The sequence below is a fragment of the Harmonia axyridis genome, chromosome 1 (assembly GCF_914767665.1).
Source record: "Harmonia axyridis chromosome 1, icHarAxyr1.1, whole genome shotgun sequence".
In the NCBI taxonomy this organism is placed as follows: Eukaryota; Metazoa; Arthropoda; class Insecta; order Coleoptera; family Coccinellidae; genus Harmonia; species Harmonia axyridis.
This window is the reverse complement of record NC_059501.1, coordinates 21972057-21985549: the sequence shown is the minus strand read 5'-3', so window position 1 is coordinate 21985549 and position 13493 is coordinate 21972057. Positions and strand designations below refer to the sequence as shown.

The 13493-nt window shown below is 34.3% G+C and overlaps 1 protein-coding gene across 1 annotated transcript; it reads left to right on the top strand.

Moving 5' to 3' along the window:
* Positions 1-5844: 5844 nt before the first annotated feature.
* Positions 5845-13438, top strand: LOC123670640 (farnesyl pyrophosphate synthase 1-like). The gene is made up of 4 exons (XM_045604153.1): positions 5845-6018; positions 7873-8185; positions 10816-11229; positions 12916-13438. The coding sequence occupies exons 1-4, from the start codon at positions 5939-5941 to the stop codon at positions 13261-13263; spliced, it is 1155 nt and encodes a 384-aa protein (XP_045460109.1). The 5' UTR covers positions 5845-5938; the 3' UTR covers positions 13264-13438.
* Positions 13439-13493: the final 55 nt, after the last annotated feature.

Genomic DNA, 13493 nt, shown 5'->3' with positions numbered 1-13493 from the left:
GTGAATAATAAAATGAGAATATATTAAAACAATGATTTTTTGAGTACCCAGTGGTGTCCCTAAAGAAAATCGGATCATATATTTCGTGATCACCTTAATTAATAGAAAAGGCATCTCCGAAAAAAACAATAACAACAATGGATTCTGATGACAGAAAATAAAAATAGCAACTTTCACACTATGGTTCATTATTTCCCATTTCAAAATAAAATATCTGAACATCTCAACTCGTGAAGAAGAAGTATGGAAATATAACCAAAAAAAAAACTTTTACGAATTTCATTGACAGGTTTCGAACCTGCCGTAAACCGCTCCAAAATCCGAATAAGAAATTCAATAATTCATAATTCGAAAAAAATGTTGAGAGTCAGGACTTTGTGGAAAAATATTATATTGAAGCACCCATCATCGTGGCATTGTTTTCAGTTTCATGATTGTGTTCTTTTATATTTTCGAGAAATCAATTGACCGAACAAAAAAATCTGGAGTTTTAAATGCAAAATTCGTAATTGTAGCTGTAGATGAGAAGTGGTTGCTTCCAAAGATAATTTTAAATTTTGAAAGTTTTGGTGCATGCAGACAAGACTATTCAATTCGTCTAAACATCTATGATGGATGATGGAAGATAGGCTAAGAGCCAGTGGACACAGATTTTAGGAAAGCTTATAATTTCCTCGGCGACTGTTCTGTTCTGCCAAACGACCTTTCTCAATGCAAAATCATTAAATGATATTTATGGAAATATTTCATTAATTTCAATAAAAATTCAGTGAATAAGAGAAAATAATGTATAATACTCGTACAGAAGGCTCATTCTACCACTCGTTCATTCAAAAACTGTTCTGCACTTGTATTATGAATAACTAGTTTCAAATGATTCAAAAGGTTTATCATTGAAAATAACAAAATACAATAACTAATGTCATTTACATTAAGGGATTCATCAAGCCAAGTAGCTTGACACTTAAACCAACTACTTGACTTGAAAATCAAGCTCGTGAAAAATTACATACTTGAGCTTGACTTAACTTGATTTTAGATATTTATTACTTGACTTGAATTTAAGCTACTTGATATGCTTGAGCTTGATATGCACGCGTCGCACGGCATATATTTCAGCAATCTCGTGCGCGCTTAGACTAAATAAGGGGATTCTTCGAGCGCCGAGAGACTGAAGCATTCACCAGTGTGACTTTATTAGTAGATTTCTATGAAATCTACTGGTAGATTTTGGAAGTTTCAGAAATCTGAAAGCTGGTGCCACATTGAAAATAAAGGTTTGAAAATCCATTGAATTTATTATTTATTCAATATGAAAAAGACTCGGAAAAAGAGAATATTGGAAACAAGAAAAATATATAGAATTTATTCGAAGAATATGACACACTGACATATATTTCATTTCATCATTTTTTATTGATGTGACATTACACAATAAACTGCAACAGATCAAGTAGCTTGATATGATTCGAGTACTTGATGAATAAATACTTGACTTGACTTGACTTGAGATTGAAAATCTACTACTTGATGAGCTTGATTTGAAATCAAGTCAAGTCCAAGCCAAGTAGCTTGAAAATCAAGCCAAACCTTGAATCCCTACCTATTTATATTCCAGATATTTGTCGACAGTTCGACAGAAAAAGTTTCGTAATCCCCACGAGATGAAATATCTTCCGCAGAAGGATTTGGACGCATACATGGCATTTAGGCCTAAATTTATCGATGATGTAATATCTGAGGAGATTTTATTGGATTATCCACCAGTTAACCAAAGGATCAGAAGACTGTTGGAATATTTTTGCCCAACAGGAAAACACTTGCGCCAACATCTAGTAATCTATACGTATAAAGCTATTGAGAAACACCATGGGACCTTTAAATCTGAAAATATGGAAGAAGTACATAAATTATGTTGGTGTTTAGAACTGACATTCTGACATTTTGCTAACTTTGTTCTAAAAAACCAGGCGCTTTTATTTTGACTAATAACGTACGTCTTAGAAGTTTTGGCATAAATTTCTTTATACATTTTTAAGAAAAAAATATGGATTCACGAAAATTTTACAGAACAGGTTTGATTAATTAATTTTCATAAACAATGAAATTTTTATTTGGAATTAATTTGTTGGTTATCTGGTGGATAAAATCATCAAATTTTTTTAAGCAGTTGTAAATGTTCTATTGTCTGCATCTTCGCCTCTAACTTGGCCCACATAAGGCCACCTTTATTTCGCAAACCAATATAAATTTTCATTAGCAAATTTGGCCTTTTGCTTGAATTTCATATCGTTAGTACAAATTTTCGATATTATCAGCGTAAAATTCTTCAATTTCGGAGTTACTAAGAGTAAACTTCCTTGCTTCTTTCCATCATGTATGTAGAATTAATGCATTTTGAAGCATGAAAATGGCTAACTTATTTGGCGTATTCTTGTAAATTTCCTTCTCTTAGGATATTCTACATATTTTCTTTCAGTTTTCTAGAAACTGTATCCTTGGAAAAACCATGAGTGTTTTCAATTTTATTCTTCATTTATTATAACTCTCCAAATTTATTCTTGGTACTTTCGATTAACTGCTTTGCTTTATGTCCAGTAAACAGTCTAGGTTTTCCATTACACGGATTTAGACATGGTAAACCTTTCTCGCATTCTGCTATTTCACGATTTATTGTTCTAGTTTTGATTTTCAAAAATTCTTTGGGCCAAGGGCGTAGATTTAATTCAAATTGAATATCTACTTGTGAAGGGAAGGTGCTAAAAGGAATAAACTTGAACTTTAACATCTTTATCTTGAAAAGAAATCGTTAGCGGACCCATGTTATAGTACTTTATTTCTTAAAATGATCCGAGCACTCTGTCATTTTCGTTTGTACCTCCAATTTAGGAACACCCTTCATAGTCAATTCAGATCTGATTTCTTCACAAATAAATTGCAATATTGATGAAACACATTAAATTGTAAAACACAATAGACACGATTTTTCGATGCGAATAACTCAGTTCAGTTCTTTGATGAAATTTTGTGACGAATTTGATACAAAATACCGAAAACACTAGGTAGATAAACGGGTAGATAAAAGAAAATATCTAATAATAATAATAATAACCATCTTTATTCCAAATCACCCTGTTACAATATATAATTGATCAAATGTCAAGGAATATAAAAATAAATTCATATGCAACAAAAATCATCCATTGAGTATGGTTCCATTTCAAGCAGAAACTTGAAGACTTCCTTCTTGAAATTTTTGATGTTGCCTATTTTTTTAATACTAGTCGGTAGTGAGTTGAATAACTTTAATGTTCTATATCTAGCCTGCTTCTGCGAAGTAGTAAGATTATGCCTGGGATATAAGTACTTTAAATTTCTAGTTTCATAGTACCTATGCCTTCTTATTTTCATATACTCGGACATAGACGTGGTCGTAGTGCAATAAAAGTATATCATCTTGAAAGCGATAATAACTCATACTAGCCGTAAAAGGGTCCGATATTTTGCTGTCAGGCCAATTCTAAAGAAAAGTGAATAGATTATTGCTTCATATTTCTTATGAAAAATTTTTCGTTTCCTTTCTTTGAGAGAATTCTTAAATTTTATATTTTAAAATTTCTGGGACGGGGGGTATAATTACCCCTAGAACTCCCAGTTCTACGCCCTTCTTTGGTCATCTACTCAACTAAATTCTAAATTATCAACACGTAAACTGTGAACAATAAGGTTTAACCAAGGGTTTAACATTTATTTTCTCCTATGATACCAAAGATTTCTTATTGACTATTTCCTCGTCTTAATTTCCACCAATCACAAAGACGAAAACTATCACTGCTCTGGCAAGTATAGTAGAGAATATAATAAGATCTTTTGATGACAAGGAAATTGTTGAACTACACTGTTTAGATCTGAGCAAAGCATTTGACAGTGCGGCACATGATCTGTTGCTGGGGAAGCTGCTGGAATTTTTATGATTTCAGGCGGCCAATTCTCGCTTTGCTCGGATCATACTTGGAGTACAGAAGTCAGGTTGTACAGCTGGACGATATGACATCTGAAAAGGATAGCATAACGAAAAATTCCTTGGAACAAATCAAAATCGTCTTTAGGCACAGCAAAAGAACAGAACGAGTTATTGTGAAGATCCCGCTCATGAAGAGAATTGTCCAAAAATGGAAATGCATGATAGAGAAAGAAAATGGAATGTTGTGAGAACAAAAAAATTATGTTTTGCTTGTCTCAAGAGAAATCATCAAAAAGTAAAATGTAGAAATAAGAAAATTTGTGAGAAGAATGGATGCAGACTTTCACATGATCCCCTTCTTATAAAGAAAATGATATATTTATTGAGAACCCCATAACTACTGAATCTGTGTATACGATAAGGAATAAGCCAACAGTATTACTTCGTTTCATTCCAGTAAAAATTTACGGACCTAAAAGGACAATGTAAAATCTTGGCCAAGTATTGCGAGGGATCTACAATAACATTGTTAGACTCAAAAATTGCTGAAGAGTTAGGGTTAGACGGCCGATTCGAACCCCTATGTCTACAGTGGACGAACGATGATATGGTAACAGAAGAGAATTCCTTAAAACTAGATGTTGAAACTTCGGATACTAACAATGAGCAAGGAAAATAAAAAGATATTTGCCAAGTGAACGTTATGACATTTGGAGCAAAAGGTTCTCCAGCCTGCGCACAGTTTGTAAAAAATTATAATGCAAAACATTTTTCAGAAGGTGAAATTCAAAGGGCTATTCTTGAAAAATTTTATGTGAATTATTATCTAGACTCAGCTGATGATGAGAAATAAGCTCTAACTTTAATGAATGGAGTTAAAAACACCATGCAGATTACCGGCTTTGAAATGGTTAGCTGGATTTCGAATTTCTCTGATGAGTAGAATAACTGAAAACACCCCGAATCTTTCTGAAAACTCTGTAGCGAAAATAGAACATCTAGTTTTAGGACTTTGGTGGAATTTTAAAACTGATGAATTCTCATTCAAAATTTACTTCGACAAGTATAAAAACTTTCGGAGAACCAAGAGAAATGTATTGAAATCGATTATGACATTATTTGATTCCATGGGATTCACTTCTCATTTCATTGTGAAAGGGTAAATTTTAATATAACAGATATGGAAAGCTAAAATTGATTGGGACCAAGAATTACCAGAATATTTTAAAATCATTTTGAGAAAAATGCTGAAAAATCTCAAATCGGTAAATCCTGCAGATTTAGCGCTAAAGCTAGAGTTCTGGATGTATGATGGACCTCAGTTTTTAAGGGAATCACAAAAGTTTTGGCCTCAAGAATATACCAAATAAGTTAATGATCTTCAAAGTATAGACGAGGAAAAAACTCGAATATACTTAGTGATACAAGAATACAAGTATAATGGTCTTCTCCCAGAAATAGAACGTCCTTGTATATTTATACAAGGACGTTATTCGCTACTGCACGATTTTTGAGGATTACACATATTGTTGAAGATTTGTTATACAAAATTCGATCAAGGACCCATTAACCTCAAGCCTTGAGGAACAGATCAAGATATAAGAAATGCGGAGAAATTATCGTTCCAAAAATCACAGTGGGATTGCCTTTCTAAAGCAATTAATGAACCTTAAAAGTCAAAATGTTCAGAATACAAAAATCGACTAGAAAAAATGCCTTTTCTATTTATTATGGCGATCACGAAATATATTATCCGATTTTCTTTAGGTACACCATTGGTACTCAAACAATCAATTTTTTAATATATTCTCATTTTATTATTCACCATCAAATTTTACATGGTATTATCTAGGTAAATGTAAAATGGTGCTTTATTAGCAATAATACGCTTGGGAAATAGGAACAAATGAAGTTACCATACTTATGCGCACTTTTCATTTCTAAGACAACTCACCATTTTTTCTCCTGCAAAAAATGCTGAAAAATTCCGTTAATATCCTTGGTTTTGCTAAAGGTTTAAAATATACACGAAATCATATTCTTCCATCAATAGGGTAAGTTATTTTTTAATTTTTGTACCTTGAAAAAATATTTCTGGGAATTCCCATCTTCCATGTGAGTTACTAATGAGGCGGATGCGTTATTAAGGTCGTTTCTCAATAATCGAAAGTTTTCTAGATGCAAGGGCGTACATTTTTTTTCTTCGGGAGGTAATCGAAAAAAAAATTTTACAACAACGTTTACTCATATGTGTAATGTGAGAAAAAGGTTTGATAACGAAGTTTGAATCAAATTGCTCAAATTAATTTTTTTTTCTATTATCTATTCGATTGTTGTCTAGATATTGATGATGGACTATATGTTAGATAGTTTATTGGGCTACTTCCATTATCTGTGCGGTTGGATGTTTCTGACGTTTCGGCAAGCATTCGCCTGCCACCTTCAGGGTGTTGAGAAGGACCGATTGTTTGGCTCTGAGAAGAACCATTTGCCAAACTTGGTATGTCTGGACTTGTACGCACCATACTTTTTTCGGAAACTCGAAAAAAGTCTGGTGCCTAATTCTAAGAACAAAAACTCCGATAAATATGAGCCCGCTTTATTATCGAGATACAGAACGTTTCTTGTATAGTCGTACTTTTTAGTGATGCTTATATCAGTTTATAATTAATAATTTTAAATAATTCATTCATCACAGCTTACTAACTGGATCTTCATTATAATTTGGATTTGGAGGATTACTACAGAGCTATTTGAATTTTTTTTCTCGAAATCGATAGCAGATACGACGAAACTACAACAAACCAAAAAGTGTAGTACTAGATCAGAGTTTCTTTTTACATTTTTCTAAATAATAAGTGGTTCACCAAAAAATAGTTCTAGTCAAGTGTGGTTTGATAATGCCGAAAATCGAAGAAGAGTAGGCACCAGACGTGGAAAAGGCACAATGAATTAAAGACCGGTTTGCGATAACTCGATCTTTGGCTGATGAGTGGTTAGGAGAACAAGGCCATCCTGTCACTGTCCGAACGGTTTACCGCCGGATAAGGTCTTTTGGTCTGCACCATTATCGACCCCATCTTGTGTTACCTCTGACGGTTTAGCATCGCCGGCAACGATTACAGTGGTGCTGAGAACATCAACATTGGAATGTGGAATGGCATGCGGTCGTCTTTTCTGATGAATCTCGATTCTCCTTGGGTGCACATGATGGCCGAAGAATGGTTAGACGACGTCGTGGAGAAAGGCGTGAACCTCAGTTTGATCTTGAGCGTCGTGTACACCGGACAGTAGGCGTTATGGTGCTATTGCACATGCAATAAGTTCACCTTTAGTCTTTATTCGACATGACAGCGCTGCGTTATCTTCAAGAAATAGTGGAGCCATATATTTTCCCTTACCTTAACCGGCTCGAGAATCCAATATTTCAGCAAGATAATGCCCGACCTCCTGTTTCAGAGTTAGTTTAAACTTTTTCGAAGCGACCCAGGTGAATCTTTTGCCATGGCCGCTCAGATCCCCCGATATTTCGCCCTAAGAGCATGTTTGGGACGTCATGGGTAGAAGGCTTGGAAATTAACCCCAGCCCCCACGGTCATTGGTGACTATGGGTCATGAAGTACAGGTAGTTTGGGATAGGATCCCTTAAGAAAAAAAGATCATTTATTGCATCAATGCCGAGACGTGTAGGGGAATGTATAGATAATTGCAGTGAACAAACACTTTATTAATAATATTGATAAAAAAAATTGCCAACCCTTCGTTTTTTCTCCAAATTTCAATCATTTACTCCTTGCTATACTATCTATGTTTAACCAAAAAAAAAATTAAAATTTAAACAGCTCCTTCTGGGTGTTGCAGTTTCTTTGTCAGTAAGTATACAATAACTAATGTCATTTACATTCCAGATATTTCTCGACAGTTCCACAGAAAAAGTTTCGTAATCCCCACGAGATGAAATATCTTCCGCAGAAGGATTTGAACGCATACATGGCATTTTTGCCTCACTTTATCGATGATGTAACATCTGAGGAGATTTTATTGGATTATCAACCAGTTAACCAAAGGATCAGAAGATTGCTGGAATATTTTTGCCCAACAGGAAAACACTTGCGCCAACATCTAGTAATCTACACGTACAAAGCTATTGAGAAACACCATGGGACCTTTAGACCTGAAAATATGGAAGAAGTACATAAATTATGTTGGTGTTTAGAACTGGTAATTTCTGACATTTTGCTAACTTTGTTCTAAAAAAACAGGCGTTTTTATTTTGACTAATAACGTACGTCTTAGAAGTTTTGGCATGAATTTTTTATACATTTTTAAAAAGAAAACATGGATTCATGGAAATTTTACAGAACAGGTTTGATCAATTAATTTTCATAAACAATAAAAATTTTCATTTCGAATAAATCTGTTGGTTATCTGGTGGATAAAATCATTGAATTTTTTTTAAGCAGTTGTAAATGTTCTATTGTCCACATCTTCGCCTCTAACTTGGCACACAAAAGACCATCTTTATTTCGCAAACCAATATAAAATTTCATTATCAAATTAGGCCTTTTTCTTGAATTTCATATGGTTAGTACAAATTTTCGATATTATCAGCGTAAAATTCTTCAATTTCGGAATTACTCAGAGTTAACTTCTTTCCATCATGTATGTGAAATTAATGCGTCTTGAAGCATGGAAATAGCTAACTTATTTGGCGTATTTTTGGACAATTCCTTCTCTTAGGACATTCTACATCACTTTTTTTTTCAGGAATCTGTATCCTTGGAAAAACCATGAGTTTTTCAATTTTATTCTTCATTTATTATAACTCTCCAATTTTATTCTTGGCACTTTCGATTAACTGCTTTGCTTTATGTCCAGTAAACAGTCAAGGTTTTCCATTACACGGATAATTTAGACATGGTAAACCTTTCTCGAATTCTGCTATTTCACGGTTTATTGTTCTAGTTTTGATTTTCAAAAAGTCTTTGGGCCAAGGGCGTAGATTAAATTTAAATTTAATATCTTGTGAAGAGAAGGTGCTATAAGAAAAAAAGTTGAACTTCAACATCTGTATCTTGAAAACAAATCGGTAGCGGACCCATGTTATAGGACTTTATTTCTTAAAATGATATGAGGACTCTGCCATTTTCGTTTGTACCTCCTACACCCTTTATAGTCAATTCAGATCTGATTTCTTCACAAATAAATTGCAATTTTGATGAAACACATTGGATTGTAAAACACAGTATACACACGATTTTTCGATGCGAATAACTCAGTTCAGTTCTTTGATAACTGCAGTATTAAAATTTTGTGACGAATTCGATACAAAATACCGAAAACACTGGGTAAATGTATTCCGATGACGAATGCAAAAATCACAGATGACAAAACAAGGGGGGCGCCGATAAAGCGGGTAGATAAAGGAAAATAATAAATCTCGAACATAGACGTAATGCAATAAAAAGTAATCATCTCGAAAGCGATAATAACTCATACGAGCCGTAAAAGGGTCCGATATTTTGCTGCCGTGCCAATTTTGAAGAAAAGTGAAAAGATTATTGGTTCATATTTATTATGGAAAAATTTTCGTTTCTCGTCTTTGAGAGAATTCTGAAATTTTATATTTTGGAAATCTTGGGGGGGTTTATTACCCCCAGAATCCCTCATTTCTACGCCCTTCCACCCAACTAAATTCTGAATTATCAACACTCTAAGCTGCAATTCATTTATTTGCAAGCTATTACCACTCAATGGATTCGTAAACTGTCATTAAACATTGAACTATCAAAAAAAGGTATTCATTAATTTGGAATATTTCATATAATATGTTGAAAAAAATTATACGAATTTCTTACACAAACAAAAACACATTTTTCACAGTACACAAAAAAGTCACAATTGTGTACCTTTATGAAACAATTTTCATCAAACAAGGAATTGAGATTTTATGAATTGGGAATAAATTAGGAATTTTCAGTGCACATAGCTAGAATTTTTTTGTTGAAACAATATCAAATATTTAGAACTCTAGGGGATACGGGATATAGTTCTCATGACCCCCCTTAGGCCTCAGATCGACCTATACAACTGATAGCTCCATAAGTTCCAAATAGGTACATAGTTCAAGTCTTTAGAACTGAAAATATAGAAATATACATTAGTTAAATGTTTAAAAAGGCTTGTATGTACACTTCTGTAGAATCCAGAAAGGCTTCAAACATCATATGGATTAATTATTATTCGATTTTTGAATTTCATACACTCCTAAACGTAAACTGTGAACAATAAGGTTTAAACGAGAATTTAACATTTGTTTTCTTCTACGATACCAAAGATTTATTATTAACTATTTCCCCATCTTAATGGATAGAAAAACTATCAGCAGTTTTTTCGAGTTTACCCCGCGCAGTGGCGTAACTGAAGTCGACTCATGGGAGGGTTATCCCCCCCATTTTTATATTTTTATTGAAATTGTTCTTCACATTTATAAGCATGTTTCTTCTAATCATGTGTCCTCCATAAACCCCCCTCCCTCGTTACCCAATGTACCCGCAGCAAAACTTGACAGTTGTTGTTACAAAAAATTACAATACCTTCGATAACAAGTGATTATGGTCTCATGAATCTTGTCGAATACCATTTGGGCATTTAGTTGTTCCTGTAAAAAAATCGGAAAAACACAATGCAAAATAATATTGTGTCCAAAAAACATTCGTGCAGGTGCAAAAATCCTCGTCTACATACTTACGAAAATCATTCACACATTAATGTTTATACCCCCTCCCTACTTAGATATTAGATTTTTATGGAAAAATACTACTACTTATATTTTTTTCTTCTGATTGTAGTACAATGCAGCTAACTCTATTCTGGATGACATTTTAGACGATCATGATATGAGAAGGAACATGCCTTCTTGGCAAAAGATGGAAGGAAAGGCAGCAGTTAATGATATGGTTTTGCTTTACTTATGTGTAAATAAAATCATGAAAAAATATTTCCACAATCATCCAAATTGCTTGCAAATGATTGAACTACTTCAATCAATAACACCTCTAGTATCCATGGCTCTTGAATTAGAATGGACGAATTTCGATGATTTCACCATAGAGAAGTGTGACCAAATTTCAGAGATCCAATCTTCATTTTATCTCTGTGTACAGCCTTTTCAACTAACTACATTATTAACTAACAAAGAATTGCAAATGCCTGAGCTAACGAAAGGAGTATTCTATTATTTGGGTATTCTTCAAGCGTTCCAGGTGAGTATAGATTTTTTATAAATGATAATAATAGTTTTTCTGAGCTATCAGTTATGAACATGATTCGCTGGGGCGCAAGACATAGCGAATAGAAGGATGTTTGCGAAAAATTGCATTTATTAACTCTTGTACTCGGAGAGCCAGGCCACGCTGATGTCCCTGAAATCCTATAGCCACGGGTCTTTATTACATGGGAGTGTCGTAATACCTTAAACCAACTGGCCAGAGGCAATAAAGTAACTCTATTATGGGTACCGAGGCATTGTGGTGGTATAGAAGGAATTAGGAAGTAAGGAAGCCGATGAAGTTGCCAAAAGGGCATCAAGGTTTAAACCTGTTAGTCCTGAACCCTTCTGTGGGTTTGGAAATACGAATACAAGACAGCTGTCCAACAATGGGAAAGGGACAATAGGAAAACCCAATGGAGGAATACTCCTGGTCTTGCTCAGGCAAAGAAGTTTGAGGTACTTTTACCCTCCTATACCACAAACTCCTGAAGCTATCACGAGCTAGGCTTCGGGTAATGGTGGGACTGCGAACAGAACACTGTCGGTGCAAATACTTTTTGTAACGCATGGGCAAGTCAGCAAATGAGATCTGCAGGCTCTGTGGAAAGGAGGTAGAAACAGCCACACACATAGTGTGCAAATATCCAGGGCTGACTGGCCTAAGAACCACTCACATGGGAAAGTCAGTTCTGGATACTCACGAAGTAATAGATAAGGCTCCTAAGGATTTTGTCGATTTCGTTAACAACATTGATGGCCTTCCTGGGTTTGTATGAATAGGTAGGGTTAAGAACAAAAGATCAATTTGATCGCAGTTTCCGGCTGTCTAACAGAGTCGTAACGACCCCGATTCAGTGAAATAATTATAATAATAATAACTTCTGTTTCTAGTTCAGTCCTCATTACATTATATTCCTTTTATTTCTTCTACAAACAGAGATGAAACTTCATCTCAAGAAAATACCATACCAATACTCACTATCGATTTCACCCTTGAGCCAAGAGCACGTGCTCTAGGTATTTTAACAACAACTAAACATCGACTTTGGAACTCCTCGAACAGCTGGTTTGTTGTAAAATTTGAAAAACTTGCAAAAAACGACTACAATATTTGAGTAACAAAAATTGTTTACATGAAAAATAGTAATTTACGTAACAAGTCCGGAAAATAGGGTTTTTTTGGACGAATAGACAAAATTCCAGGACGAGCGTAAGCGAGTCCTGGAAGTCTGTGAGTCCAAAAAAACCATTTTCGGGCGTGTTGCGTACAATATTTTTTCGGCAACCATGTAAAATAACACTATCGCTGCTGCTTTCTATATTTTATTACGATTGCGATAAAAAAACATGCAAATTTTTGACAACTAATTTCATATGAACTGTCAGCCGTTATCTCGGTTGTTATGGATTCTATAATTCTTTTCCGGCCTAGTCCGGGAAGTACGTACTTTCCGGACTAGGCCGGGAAATGCTACTTTCTCAGAGAAAAAGCGTCCGGGAAGTGAGCACTTCCCGGACGGTTGCCGAAAAACGTTTTTTTTCCAAACTTGAATCATTTACTCCTTGCTATACTATCTATGTTTTACCAAAAAAAAAAATTTAAATTTAAACAGCTCCTTCTGGGTGTTGCAGTTTCTTCTTCAGTTAGTATATTTGATATTCCCAAATAATGTTTCAGAATGATCTTCTCGATATTTATGGGGAGGATGAAGGTGGCAAAAGTTCTAGAGATATACAAGAAAACAGGGGTACCTACCTCATTGCAGTTGCACGACAAAAAGCAAACTATTCACAGATGAAAATACTGAAAAATTGTTATGGAAAGCAAGACCAGAAATCTATCGATACAGTTAGAGGGATATACGATGAACTTGATGTTTTAGGAGAATACTATAAACTGGAAGAAAAGTATTTGGAAAAAGCATCTGAGGAAATTCGCAATATTAAGGATGAATTCTGTCGTTCACTGATTGAACAACTTGCTTATTTTCAGAGTTTTGGTGTGATTGGAGTTCCTCCCCATTAGATTGTAAAAATAAAGATATTTTAATTGTAGATTAAATTAAAGAGTAACCTCAACATATTGATTAAGTCGTCCCCATATTTCTACTCTAACAAAATCCTTTATTTTATTCTTTTCATTGGAAAATGTTTATTATTATTGGTATTTTATGATTGTGAGAAAAATATAAGATTTTGAACGCTCGTATATGAGATATGATTATGTATGCCCTGTCGGTTGGTTCATCAATATGA

Coding starts and splice junctions, on each gene's coding strand:
- LOC123670640 (XM_045604153.1), top strand. CDS start 5,939: ATGCTGAAAAATTCCGTTAATATCCTTGGTTTTGCTAAAGGTTTAAAA. Junction 6,019..7,872: donor CATATTCTTCCATCAATAGG/GTAAGTTATTTT, acceptor TTTACATTCCAG/ATATTTCTCGACAGTTCCAC. Junction 8,186..10,815: donor TATGTTGGTGTTTAGAACTG/GTAATTTCTGAC, acceptor TTCTGATTGTAG/TACAATGCAGCTAACTCTAT.